Genomic DNA, 14,400 nt, shown 5'->3' on the forward strand with positions numbered 1-14,400 from the left:
TTGTCACAGCCCTACTTGAATATTATGCATTTAATAAAAGTCTTTTAACCTCCAGTAACCGACTGAGAGCTAAATAATGGCCATTGATTTCCCTGTGTATACCAGACAAACGACTTAATGTTTTTTGGACTAACAGAAACCAGGCTACATAAGGATGAGTATGTTAGCCTTAACGAAGCCTCTCCTCCCAGCCATAACAAAAGTCACATAGCACGATAGTAGACGGGGAGGTGGTGTGGCTGCCATTTATAACTCTAATTTAGCAATTAACCAAAACCCAGGTCTTGGCTACATTACTTTTGAGAGTCTTAGCATGAGTGTGTTACGGTCTTAAAATAAATTAACATTTTCCATTGAATTTGTAATTGTATATCATCCTCCTGGACCATATTCGTCTTCACTGATAGAATTTTCCGAATTTTTATCTAATCTGGCTGTTACCAAAGATAAGGTTATAGTAATATAGTAGTCATTTCAATGTTAATTTTGACAGTGTGAGTGATGGTTTCTGCGTCTATGCTAGATTCTCTAGGTTTCCCACAGGTGGTGGATGGTCCTACCCATAAACACCAACACACCCTAGAACTTATTCTTACCCACGGTGTAGATATAGAGCACTTGTCAGATTACTCCCTAGTTACTTTGCCCTAACATTGATCCACAAGATAAAACCTTCCTGACAAGATCAATCTCTGATACAGTAATGCCCCTCTGCCATGGAGTCAGTATGTTCCCCTTACCCCTACTCTAGTACTATTCTAGTACTGGCCAAAAAATTGAATTTCTCAGTGTGACAGATATCCTAAAAACAGCACTAGATGACATAGCTCTGATAAAAAGAAAAATTAAACAGGAAACGTCTGCCCCGTGGTTTAACCCGTCAGCTCAAAGAATGCTCTCGCAGAATGGAGAGAATTTAGCAATCAACAAAAACTGACGCAGCCTATGCAAACCCGGAAAGATAGCTTTGTATCATATAGGCAGGCTCCCTGTAGAAGTAGAAACACTTACTATTCTACATTAAAAGAGGAAAATAAAGACACCTCTCAGTTTCTTTTCAGCACTGTAGTCAGGCTGAATATAAACAACAGTATTGAGGCTACCATTCCTTTAAATCTGGACCAGCGATGACTTTCTTAGGTCCTTTCAAAATAAAATTACAAATCTTAAGGATAAAATCCATCACGTTCTGGCATTTATCCCACAGCAGAGGAATTTATTAAAACTAGCAATATCAGTGAGTGCTTTCAGAATATGGATCTGTTTTAAATTCCCTGTCCTCTGATAAACAACTACGCTTCTTGAGGTATTACCATTAATAAATCTATACTGTCAAGTATGGGTTTCCTGTCCAGTTCGCATCACTTCCTGTGTGAAGTGATAACCTCAGGCATGTTCTCCTTTTCTCCATTGGTCTGTGGGCTCCTACCATGTTCACATCGCTCCTGAACATGTGTTTTGCTCTGTTGTTCAACATGACTGATGTTTCTGGACAACACCCTGTTGCCCAGCACTGCTGTCAATCTGACACACACACACACACACAACAGAAAATTCAGAGGGCTTTATTTCGTATTTTTTGTCGGATACAAAATGCATTCACACAGGGAAGCAACGTGGTTTCACAGTTTGAAAGTTCATCTAATTCATCTAGAGATTCAAAACGGAGTTTCTTGGAACCTTCTTGGGACACTTCAGTCAACAGCACACATTGTTTGCATCCCTCCTCTCTTTTGTTCACTTTGACAACATCTTGACTTCATGCTGGTTTCACATCAACATAAAAAAGACAGAGCAGTAAAAACATATCTGAGAAGCTCAAGTCTGGTTTATTCTGTCAACAGTTCAGACGTTTGAGCCTCCCAGACAGATGTCTCCTGTATGTATAGAGAACCCAAAGCATAAAACCCTCCCACACATCAACATGAAACTGGTGGACAGAAGAAATGTCTCCTTCACTCAGGATGACATTAACAAAGAAAGAATCATATGCGAAAACCGGTCTGAGTGAAATCTAATACTACTCTAATAAAAAGCAGCAGCTCTGGAAGCCGAGAAGATATTTTTTACAAATCTAATATTACTGAGTTCACATTGACACTGTTGATCTCTGGATGGATGTTACTGTTGCAGTTGATCTCTGGATGGACATCCTTATTGATGGGATTGATCTCTGGAAGAATGTCCTCATTGACACGGTTGATCTCCGGATGGACGTCCTCATCAATGCGATTGATCTCTGGATGGACGTCCTCATTGACGTGGTTGATCTCTGGATGGACGTCCTCATTGACGCGGTTGATCTCCGGATGGACGTCCTCATTGACGCGGTTGATCTCCGGATGGACGTCCTCATTGACGCGGTTGATCTCAAAGTGATTAAGCCACTTCCTTTTCTTTTCAGGGCAAACTCATGTTCCTTTACTTCAGCTAAATGAAAAAGATGTCCAACACGCTGCATTTACTCTGTTCTGCCTGACGGTCCTGGGGTTGTGATGGGGTGTGTCCAGTACCTCTGTGAGGTAGTAGCAGTGGTAAAATGTGAATTAAGTGCCCCGGCAGTGGAGCGGGTGTGAAAATAGGACGTCCATCAGCACGACAAAGACACCGGTCTTTAACGGGGATGAGTGAGACATCAGCTGTGGTGTGTTCACCTGTCTGCTGTAAACACTGTAGCACGTCGATTAGAGGTGTGACTAATGGAGCCACATCTCCCAACTGGACAGTGTTGGTCCATGAAGCGTTCAGACCCAGAAGGAGTGGAAGACAAGATACAAGGTCTGACATGTGGACTAAGAACACGTCTATGAGAGCTGTGGACATTACACCCATGAAGACGTGCCCACAAGTCCAGAAACCTCTGATGGACACAACATGACATGAAAGAAGCCCGGTGACAACCCAACGTCAAACAAAAGGTCTACATGGTTTAGGGCATCAAAGGGTCTGGAGCGACAGCATACTGGACTAAGACCAGACCAGAGTCTAACAGAGACGCCCCTACACTACAGGCTGTCCCAGTGGACTAAAGGAGGCTAATAAAGAATGGTGCCATTTCCTTTAGATTTACGAATTACGTCAATAAAATGTTACGATACACAAAATATATTCCAGACACTTTGCTGGGAAAAGTCTGATCCTCCTGGGAGGGATGGGGTTTCCACTAATGGCTGAGTCTTCTGTTAGCTGGCTGATAAGGAAGGGCTCCAAAGGAGACTGCCACCAACCAGGGGCTGTGCTGTCCTCGCCATGGTAACCCTGACACGGTGCATCATTGGGGGACCTGAAAGGCAGACGACCATTTTGAAAATGAGATTTCTTCCAATTCTTTGGATTGCTTCTGATGTATAAAGTACTAACTCAGAGGGGGCCAATATTTTTGCACGTCCTACTTTTTAGTTTTTTATTTGTAAACACAATATAAAATGTTGAATAAATTTGGTTCCACTGCAAGATGTACTGGATTAAAAAGATCGTTCATGATATTCCAAGCTTTTTGAGTGACATTAGCCTGAACCCGAAGCAGCAGCTGCACCAGCAGGTGGACTACAGACATGGCCGCCCTGCTCTTACCTATGACATTGGCTCGTTGAGCTGCTCACTGGTTTCCTGAGTGTTGGCTCTTCTGGAGCGGCCATCTTCCTCTGAGCAGACACAGAAACACAACACGTCACCTCCTCCACACAATCAGCATGTTGGTCGTGTTGCATTCAAGAGCAGCAGCTATGAGACGAAGCTACACAGTAACAGTCATCAGACTAAAGTCATGACACAAGTGGTTCTACTGGTTCACAAAGGTCAACTACGTGTCCCCCACTAGGAAGGTCCTTGGCTTGAATCCACTAAAACACACACTGGATGGATGGAATCACACCCCAGGGGTGTTGGGACGGCCCAGGGTGGACAGGAGGTCTGCTGAACCTGTGGAACCTGAAACAGACCAAGATCTAAATGTTCCCTCTGGGGCGGGGGGGGCGACATGCAGGTCTTACCACAGGAGGGTCCCTCCACGTTGTCCAGAAGGTTGGCTGTGGAGTTGGCCGTCCCCAGTCTGGACAGGAGCTGGTTAAGACAAACTCCAGAAGCCATCAGATCCCACTCCCTCTGAGGAACAGAACCCAACTGGTTCCCCCATTGGTTCTGCTTCAGACATGAAACAGTTGAACAGAAACACAACTCTTCTGGTACCTCATGTAGGTCACTTCATACCAGGGAGCTCGGTGTGTGTGTGTGTGTGTGTGTGTGTGTGGTCATGACGTTGATGGAAGGATACGACAGGTGCTTGAGGAGGACCCTCCTCTTGGACTTCCTCCTGGTCTTCTCTGAGAACGTTCTGGCGATCTCAAACAGTTTCTTCCTGGTTGCTGAGGGTAAGAAAACATCAGAGGTCATGACACGTGTCAAATGTCATGTGACACATGTCCACACCTGGATGACTGTCAGTCAGGACTCACATTTCCCCATGTGCTTCAGTTTGTCTCTGAACAGGGCGTCATCTGATATGGCCTCCACTGAAGCTGCAGACTCCTGTTCTCCTGCACACACACACACACACACACGCACACACACACACACACACACACACACACACACACACACACACTGAGGACAGGTTCTAGCCACACACACAGGGAACTGGCAGTAGAATCTACCTGCGGAGCTCTCTGAGCCTGACGGATGACTCGACTTTGACTTCTTTGACTCGTACTTCAAGCGATCTGACAACAGAGAAGAAGAAGAGGTGTGAAGAGCGGTGGACTTGTGTGAAGTCTGACACTCCACCCGTGTGTGTGGAGAGCAGGCATGACGGTGGACCTCTGTCCTTGGTGCAGGAGGTAGGCTGGCTGAGGAGGAGCTGGAGGACCTACCTCTCTCTAAAGCCACCAGGAAGTCGCGGTTACGCTGCAGTTCTCGCATGAACTCCTCGTTTTGCAGGAAGAGGGCAATGCGCTCGTCTTCCAGGTACTGCTTCAGCTTCTTGTCCTGCTCTGAAGCTCCTGCAGGCAAACCGGGATGTCCAGCTGCAGTTCCTGATCGAGACCCAGAGACGGCCGACCACTGGGCCACCGAAGACACCGAGGAGGAGGACGACAGACCGGCCTGTGAGCCCTGCTGAGGGAACACCACAGGTTACTCCTGTGGAGCGCTGACAGAACTCAGATTCATCCCTACAGTCACTCCGACAGACAGCGGACCACGTCGGTTTCTGTCGGGGGTCCGACGAAGAACAACTACTAAAACCTCCAACCCTTCAAAACCACGAGATTCCGTTTGGAATCTGATCAGCGACGATCTCCTTCCAGCTCCTGAGGGATCACAGGTGCCCTACGGAACCAGTATGAGTATAAAAACGAGAACGCTCACTGTGTATGACAGTGATACTCCCATGGAGACATTGTGTGAGCTTACACCAGAACAGAACCGGGTTGGACCCACATCGTGTCAGGACCACATAGCGTAGGAGAGTCTACCCCTGTCAAAGAAACTGGTCGGGACCGCTCGACAGTCCACTGAGACTTTGACACCGACCAGGACTATTGTGTCCAGGACAGTCAAACAGGTTCAAAAACAACACCCTCCTAGAAATAACCCTTGACAAAACAAAGGCACTGAGAGGCACCTACAAGCACGCAAGTAGGACACTGTACCACCCACCAGAACCGGTTCCCTACCTTAACGCAGTCGAGTTGTTGGGGCAGGATCCGCAGGAAGTCATCTGGAAGCGTTCCGAGCAGCGGAGGGTTCCAGTTTCGGTAGCTCTTGACCTGCTGGTGACCCGGAGGCGGTTCTGCTTCAAACCTATAACGGGTCAGAGCGGAACAGGTCATCACCGTGCTAGCCACGCCTTCCAGCCTAAAGATTCCACTCAGTAACGTAACCCAAGAAACACCAGCGGCTTAACAGAGCGGAGGATTAGCGACGCTGACGTCCATTCAAACGGTGAACGCGGTTTAAGGTCGACTTCAAACAGGAACACAATCAGTTCTAAACAACCTCAACGCTGAACATGTGACACCTGACTAATCCACACTGGGTCCACCATCAGTCAAAGGCTCAGTGGTTCGGCGTGACGATGTTCAGCGCCACGTTAGCAAAGCAGACGCACACAGCGTTCAAAACACAACACCTGAAAGGTGCAGCAGCTCCAGCTGCTCATCCAGGTCCATCCAGGTCCAGTTTCCTTACCTTGGTGGAGGTGCTGGTGGGGATTGTGGGTACTTTCTGTCATACATGTGCATGTCGTATGCTGGTGGGGAGTAGACAGGAGGTGGTTCCTCATCTGAGCTGTCAGGCTCCAGCGTTCGCTCTAGAATCTAGGAGGAAACAGAAGGTGCTGCTCAGGTTTTGTGCCTTACACTGATTTGTGTGAAACTTCACTTTTAGGGTCAAATAAAGGTCAGTTACAACTTCCTGTGAGCCTTTAAAACAAAATCAACGAGGCAGTCAGAGACTGCAACATCCCGCGACTTAGTCTGACCTACTTTAAGGGTAGGTCAGGTTCAAAGCTTCAGGGTAGGTCAAAGTTATGCACTAGCTTTGACCATAGATCAAAGCTAGTGCATAGGTAGATCAAATTTCAGCTTACAAAACCTGAAATTTGACCTTCACCTAGTTTTCTCAAGGTCAAGGTCATCATCTCATTTTCATCCCCTTTGTTGCCCGAGTAATGTGCTTTTTGTTTCATCTTTCTATCTGCAATTTGCGAAGATATTTGGCGGACTAAAGATGGAAACGGACGAACGAACACGCTAACACTGGCAATTACAATACATCACCGCTTTGAAGTGGGATGTAATAAGTGCTTCCGTGAGATGCATCTCTTAGCAGGTCATGAAGTCATGGTTGCACCTCGACGAACTGAACCGAGCAGGACACACTACTACTCCATCTAAACCTGTCCTCAAAGGTCTACAGGAGCTCATTTTATGAAGAAAAATTCTCACGTCTTAAGTATTTGGGAGCCAATCAAGACAATTGAGAAATGTTTCATGGATGTGTTTGGTTGTAGTTTGAGGCTACCAGCTTCCCTAACAGGAAGTATTTTCTCTGGATCAGTTAATCTAGCGGGTGAAGTCAGTCCCTAACTACTATCCTAGACCTCTGACCGGTGCTAACAGTGCGACCATGCTCCAGTGTTTTGAGTGAGTATTGCTTACGCAGGGTGTGAGTGACAATCATTGGTGACCTGTTGGTATCAAGTGATTGGTGAACCTCTAAAGGCTGTGCTGAGGGAACAGAGGGGGCGTTCTGGTCCCTCATGGACCCTTCCATACGCTACACTGACCTCTGCTGGGATGCTGTCGTCCGAGTCTGAGCTGTCATCCGAGCCGTGTCCATCAATGCTCATTTGGAGGAGCTGGTCGATGGTGGCGTCCACTGCTCCATTGTTGGAACGCAGCACGCACTCGATCACCTCGTAGTCCATGGAGGGGAACATGGTCTTAAAGTCCTCCATAGCCTGGTTGAACTCCAGGCGCCGGACCTGCCTGTTTGGCCGGCTGTTGTTGAGTTGCCCATTGCTGTCACCAGCACCTCCGCCGCTTCTGGAGCCTCCATTGCTGCTGTTGCGCCTGAACAGACTAGTCATCCTCGGGCCGTGGCTGCCTCTGGTGCTACCGACCTCCTGTGATACGTTGTAATTTACAACAAAAGACGCCCAGCTTTCAGTTCTCAGTTATCCTGCCCTGCTCAGGGTCTCATTCTATCAACATGGCAGTCCAATGGAAGAGTTCTGAAACCTGGTCTGTCCTTGTCCCAGAGCTACTTCTTATCCAGTTGCATGTTGGGGTGTGTGAGGGCGGCTCTACTCGGGTGGTCACACATACCACAATTCCAGCGTCCGGTCAAAAGATGGGAACTGAATTAAAATCCAGCGACACTAGACCGCATCAAAATCTACAGACAGAAGACAGAGAGCATTTAGTAGGAGCCTGAAGAAGCAAACAGGTAAGAGACATTAATCTGACACTGACACATCCAACCTGATGTTAGGGTCATCTAACCCGATGTTAGGGTCATCTAACCCGATGTTACGGTTATCTAACCCGATGTTAGGGTCATCTAACCCCATGTTAGGGTCATCTGTCCCGATGTTAGGGTCATCTAAACTAATGTTAGGGTTAGGGTTATCCTAACCTGATGTTAGGGTCATTTAACCTGATTTTAAGGTTAGGGTTATCTAACAAGATGTTAAGGTTAGGTTTATCTAACCAGGTTTACTGAAGAAGTTCAGCAGTTAACAAGTTGGTGAGGATACAGCGCTGGGCTCTTCAGCAGACACAGCAACAACCTCTGGAGAAGATCCTCTAATGTTCATTAACCCTGATCTTTATAGTGTTTGGGTTAAACTGTCCTTGAAGAATGAGCTCAGCAGCTGCGTGACCCAGCCTCACATGTGTCAGTTATCTATGTGCTGCGCTTGTGCTGTACTTTTGTGTTCAGAAAATTATGTGATAGACGAGAACTAAGTGTTGTGCCATCTATGCTCATGTAAGCAGATGTGTTTCGTGGTCATTTCTATTGTTAAATGGAAATATCCTAACCTGATGTTAGGGTTATCCTAAACTGATGTTAGGGTTATCCTAACCTGATGTTAGGGTTATCCTAACCTGATGTCAGGGTTATCCTAACCTGATGTTAGGGTTATCCTAACCTGATGTTAGGGTTATCCTAACCTGATGTCAGGGTTATCCTAACCTGATGTTAGGGTCACGGTTAGGATTAGATAACGTGATGTTAGGATTATCCTAACCCGATGTCAGGGTTATCCTAACCTGATGTTAGGGTCACGGTTAGGATTAGATAACCTGATGTTAGGATTATCCTAACCTGATGTTAGGGTCACGGTTAGGATTAGATAACGTGATGTTAGGATTATCCTAACCCGATGTCAGGGTTATCCTAACCTGATGTTAGGGTCACGGTTAGGATTAGATAACGTGATGTTAGGATTATCCTAACCTGATGTCAGGGTTATCCTAACCTGATGTTAGGGTCACGGTTAGGATTAGATAACCTGATGTTAGGATTATCCTAACCTGATGTTAGGGCTAGATAATCTGTTAGGGTTAGGGTTCATGAACTTGTGATCACTACACATGATCAGATACTATCATGAGATTCTATTGTCATATGAGAAAATTGATCACGCCAAAGCGACTTTTCAAGCTCAAACTAGTGGGAGGGTTGTAGTCAACGATCTCACCAACGTTCCACAGATTTCTCAGAGATCTGAATGTTGTTGTTTGTTTTGGGTCAACCACCACTATCTTTTGCTTCACTACATGAAACCGGTGACAGTTTGCCTCAGGTTCATCTCATCCTTCATTGATGAACAACCAGCGTGTGTACAGCAGGTAGTCACCCTCAGGTGTACAGCAGGTAGTCACCCTCAGGTGTACAGCAGGCAGTCACCCTCAGGTGTACAGCAGGTAGTCACCCTCAGGTGTACAGCAGGTAGTCACCCTCAGGTGTACAGCAGGCAGTCACCCTCAGGTGTACAGCAGGTAGTCACCCTCAGGTGTACAGCAGGCAGTCACCCTCAGGTGTACAGCAGGTAGTCACCCTCAGGTGTACAGCAGGTAGTCACCCTCAGGTGTACAGCAGGTAGTCACCCTCAGGTGTACAGCAGGCAGTCACCCTCAGGTGTACAGCAGGTAGTCACCCTCAGGTGTACAGCAGGTCGTCACCCTCAGGTGTACAGCAGGCAGTCACCCTCAGGTGTACAGAGGGTCATCACCCACGTGACAGCATCGACCCACCAACCAACACCAGCGGGGCCTAAATGTTCCAGTGAAGTCAGCTAAGTAACGTTCCTTCTACGCATCGTGTCGACCGGGGTGGGTCACGGGGTCTGGGCGGGGGGGTGCAGGTCTCCGGGTCTTCACCACCAGGCCTCAGACGGACAACCGCCCACCGAACAAGATGTTCTGGGTTCGAACCCCCAGGGAGCTGAACGCGTTCCTCCCGCCGTGGTGACGCACACAGGAGCCGGACCCGGGTTCGGACCCCCGGGTTCGGACCCCGGGTTCGGACCCCCGGGTTCGGAAGCAGCTGTGTTGTCAAACATGTCCTTCGGAGGGGGGGTGTTAACGGAGCTTCGCTCGCTACTCACGGGACGCGGGGCGACAGCAGCGCTGAGGGGAGCAGGACCCGCTGGCAGCAGCCGGGCGGACATCAGGTCGCGTCCCTTCACACGGAAACACCCCGTCGGTCGGAGATTAGCTGCTACTCTCCTTCTCCTTCTCCTTCTTCTTCGTCTTCGTCTTCTTCTTCTTCTTCTTTTCCTCTTCTTCTTCACGCCAGGCGACACGCTGCACATGCGCTTTGCTGCCCTCTACAGGTCAGGTGTAAATCACCACCGGATTAAATACAAAGGAAAAGAAGAAATATACTTTAATGATCCCTTATCTTTTCACTCTTCTTGGGGCATATATATGTATATGTGTGTGTGTGTGTGTGTGTGTGTGTGTGTGTGTGTGTGTGTGTGTGTGTGTGTGTGTGTGTGTGTGTGTGTCTGTCTGTCTGTCTGTCTGTCTGTCTGTCTGTGTCTGTGTGTATACTGTATATCCTAATCACTAGCACACTACTGAGTGTGTGTATATATATATATATATATATATATATATATATATACACACACACACACACACACACACACACACACACACACACACACACACACACACATATACACACACACACACACATACATATACATATATATAGTATACACTGTATATATATATATATATACACACACAGTATACAATGTATATACTGTATATACAGTATGCACTGTATATGTATATACAGTATATACTGTGTGTATATATATATATATAAATTGGAGCTAATCTACAACAAGATTCTTGTCATTAAATCAGTTTCCTGTCTTCACTTTCTGTTGTTCTCTAATATGGTCCGGACAGAACCATCACATGGTCCGGATCCGGACCGCGGTCCAGCATTTGATGACCCCTGCCCTAAACTGTAATCCTAAACCCTATCTCAAACCTAACCCTAAACCTTACCACTAACCTCTAACCCTAACCTTTACCCCTAAATCCAACCCTAAACTCCAAATTTCAGCCCTATTCCTAACCTTAATCTCTAATACTTACCTCAACCTCTAACCTAACGTCAAACCCTTAATTTATAACCTCTAACCCTAACCTCTAATCATTAACCCATACCCTATCTTGAACTTAACCCTAACTTGATCTCTAACCCTAACCTCTAACCCTATGCTTAACCTAACTCCAACATATCCCTAATGTCTAAACCTATCCCTAACCTAACCCAAACCTCTAATCCTAACCAAAAATCATCCATAACCTAACCGTAACCCTAATCCTAGCCTCTAACCCTAACCCCTATTCTAAAATCTAACCACTAACCCTATCTTGAACCTAACCCTAATCTCTAACCCTACTTCTAGACCCTAAACCACAATCCTAAACATAATCTCTAACCAAATTCTAAACCCTACCACTAACCCCTAAACCTAACCTCTAATCATGAACCTCCAACACTATCACTATACACTAACACTAACCTTTAACCCCTAACCATATCCCTGACCCAAACCTCTAATTAAAAAACCTCTAACCCTATTCCTATTCCTAACCCTCACCCATAACCCTGAACCCTAAAGCCCCAATCCTAACCCTATCTCAAATCCTAACCTCTAACCCAGGCATGTGAAAATTACGGCCCATGGGCCATGTAGACTTTGTAATCAGGCCTGCTAGATTTGCTTGAAACATATAAAAGAGTTGGTAGTAACACAATGGAAGCCAAGCACCAGCTACTGGTGGACAGAGCAGTCCACAGAGACTGTAAGAACAGGCAGACCAACCTGTGCTCCGCCTGGATTGACTACCAGAAACCCTACGATTCAGTGCCACACAGTTGGATACTGGAATGTCTGGAACTGTATAAGATCAACAGGACACTAAGGGCCTTCATCAAGAACTCAATGGGAATGTGGAAGACAACCCTGGAGACTAACTCCAAGCCAATTGCCCAAGTTAACCTCAAGTGCAGCATATACCAAGGGGATGCACTATCATCACTGCTGTACTGCATAGGCCTGAACCCCCTCAGTCAGATCATCACAAAACGTGGTTACGGACACCGATTCCGAAGTGGGGCAACAATCAGCCATCTCCTCTACATGGATCAAGCTGTATGCCAAGAATGAACGAGAAATCAACTCACTGATCCACACCACCAGGATCTACAGCGACGACATACGGATGTCATTCGGATTACACAAATGTGGCCGGATGGTATCAAGAGGAAAGATGATAAGAACTGAAGAGATTGACCTACCAGGGAGCAGGATAGGAGACATCCAGGACAGCTACAAATACCCTGGAATACCATACGTCAATGGCAATCATGAGGAGGCTGCAAGGAAGTCAACCACTGCCAAATACCTCCAGAGAGTAAGGCAAGTCCTGAGAAGTCAGCTGAATGGTAAGAACAAGGTCCCAGCCATCAACATGTATGCACTGCCAGTCATCAGATGCCGTGCTAGGATCATAGGCTTGCCAAAGGGGGAGATAGAAGCCACAAATATCAAGACTAGAAAGCTCCTCACCATGCATGGAGGGTTTCACCCCAAGTCCAGCAGCCTGAGACTGTACACTAAGCGCAAAGAGGTAGGCCAAGTACTAGTTAGTATCAGTGCCACTGTCCAGGATGAAACATTGGAAATCCATCAGCAAGATGGCCCTAACAGATGAACTGCTCAGTGAACGCCTTAGACAGCAGAAACCTGACGAGAGGGAGGAGGAGGAGAAAGCATGGAGGGGCAAGTACCACCATCACAATGAGGAAGTGACTGATATCAGGAAGACCTACCAATGGTTGGACAAAGCTGGACTGAAGGACAGCTCAGAGGCACTGATCATGGCAGCACAAGAACAGGCCATAAATACAAGGGTAATAGAGGCCAATATCTACCACAGTAGATTGTGAAATTTAAATGGAATTGAACATGTAGTATATAACACACTTACTTCATTGACCTAACCCTTAACCCTAACCTTAAACCCAACTGTAACCCTAACTGACAAATCCTGGGCCCCATCCCCTCTTTTTCCCCTTATTTACGGTGTATTTTTTGGTCCTTTGCACATAGAGGTATCTGACAAGCTAGCTCTGGACTTAGAGTCATTTCTTTAAGGGGATCCTGGCAGCACTTAAAATGGGATCCTTGGAGAAGATGTGGACTCCTCTGCCCTCAAAGTGTGGGAGCTGCGCTCCTCTATCCATTACGTAAATTGCTGGGTAGATAGATAGATAGATAGATCTATCTATCTATCTATCTATCTATCTATCTATCTATCTATCTATCTATCTATCTATCTATCTATCTATCTATCTATCTATCTATCTATCTATCTATCTATCTATCTATCTATCTATCTATCTATCTATCTATCTATCTATCTATCTATCTATCTATCTATCTATCTATCTATCTATCTATCTATCTATCTACCCAGCCCGTGACTATGCTGGCCTACTTGGAAGTCTGGGGCTTCCTCTAGTCTATGACATGCTCAACAACTCCAGAGCACTGCTAAAGTAATCTGGGGAGCCTGAACTCACGGAGATCAGTGGCTGCAGTGTGGGTATTCAAACCCAGGCCTCTGGTGCAAGGAGCGCAGCTCATCCAAATGAAAGAACCCAGAACCCCAACTCTATCCGAACCTAACCCTAACCTTGACCTAACCCTTACCTCTAAAGCTAACCAAAACCTATGCCTATCCTAACCCTAAATTCTAACCCTAACCTCTGACCACATTGCTAGCCTTTAACCCTAACCCCTATCCCTAAAACTAACCTCTAACATATAACTCTAACCTCTAATACCTAACCCTATCTCTAGAGGTTAGAGGTCCGTGATAGGATATCTATCTGTATTTATCTATAGATATCTATCTCTAACCAAACCTTTAACCCAATCGCAAACCTCTAACCCTAACCTCAAACCCTAAACATAACCCTCTCTAACCCTAACCTCGATCCCCATCTCTAACCGTAACCCAAACCCTAACCCTATTCCTCACCTAACTCTAAGGACCCTAACATCACCCGGTATGGTGCAACCGTGAGGCTCCCCGGAGCCAGGCACGGGGTTAGGGCTCGCAAGCGAGTGCCTGGTGGCTGGGCCTCTGACCACAGGGCCCCGGCCAGGCTCGGCCTGAAAGGTCGACGTGGGCCTAACCTTCGGTGGACTCACCACCTGCCAAGGGAACCGTAGAGGACAGATGCAATGTGGATTGGGTAGCAGTTGATAGTTTGGTGTTCAACAATCCAATCCCTGGACATAGAGTGGTTCTTGGGACATGAAATGTCACGTAGCTGGGGGGAAAGGAGCGGCAG

The 14,400-nt window shown here is 46.7% G+C and overlaps 1 protein-coding gene across 3 annotated transcripts; it reads right to left on the minus strand.

Annotated features, from left to right (window-relative positions):
* Positions 1–1,549: 1,549 nt before the first annotated feature.
* On the minus strand, positions 1,550–10,272 carry cuedc1b (CUE domain containing 1b). 3 transcript variants are annotated; one of them, XM_068318120.1, is made up of 12 exons: positions 10,115–10,272; positions 7,740–7,896; positions 7,286–7,624; positions 6,187–6,314; positions 5,673–5,799; positions 4,869–5,112; positions 4,653–4,718; positions 4,455–4,535; positions 4,274–4,364; positions 3,993–4,051; positions 3,574–3,644; positions 1,550–3,283 (listed from the first exon to the last, which is right to left on the minus strand). In XM_068318120.1, the coding sequence occupies exons 3-11, from the start codon at positions 7,586–7,588 to the stop codon at positions 3,574–3,576; spliced, it is 1,170 nt and encodes a 389-aa protein (XP_068174221.1). In that variant the 5' UTR covers positions 7,589–7,624; positions 7,740–7,896; positions 10,115–10,272; the 3' UTR covers positions 1,550–3,283. The 3 variants fall into 3 exon arrangements, with proteins under 3 accessions (XP_068174221.1, XP_068174222.1, XP_068174220.1); XM_068318121.1 differs by having other exon boundaries at positions 4,869–5,109; positions 7,286–7,896; XM_068318119.1 differs by having other exon boundaries at positions 7,286–7,896.
* Positions 10,273–14,400: the final 4,128 nt, after the last annotated feature.

This window comes from Antennarius striatus, chromosome 6 (assembly GCF_040054535.1).
Source record: "Antennarius striatus isolate MH-2024 chromosome 6, ASM4005453v1, whole genome shotgun sequence".
Taxonomy (NCBI): Eukaryota; Metazoa; Chordata; class Actinopteri; order Lophiiformes; family Antennariidae; genus Antennarius; species Antennarius striatus.

Bases quoted from the DNA above. Each gene is read 5' to 3' on its own strand.
- cuedc1b (XM_068318120.1), bottom strand. From the start codon at position 7,588: ATGACTAGTCTGTTCAGGCGCAACAGCAGCAATGGAGGCTCCAGAAGC. The intron at 6,315-7,285 runs GTCAGTGTAGCG...GTTTCCTCCTAG, and splicing joins ACGACAGCATCCCAGCAGAG to ATTCTAGAGCGAACGCTGGA. The intron at 4,536-4,652 runs GTAGATTCTACT...GTGTGTGTGCAG, and splicing joins AGGCTCAGAGAGCTCCGCAG to GAGAACAGGAGTCTGCAGCT.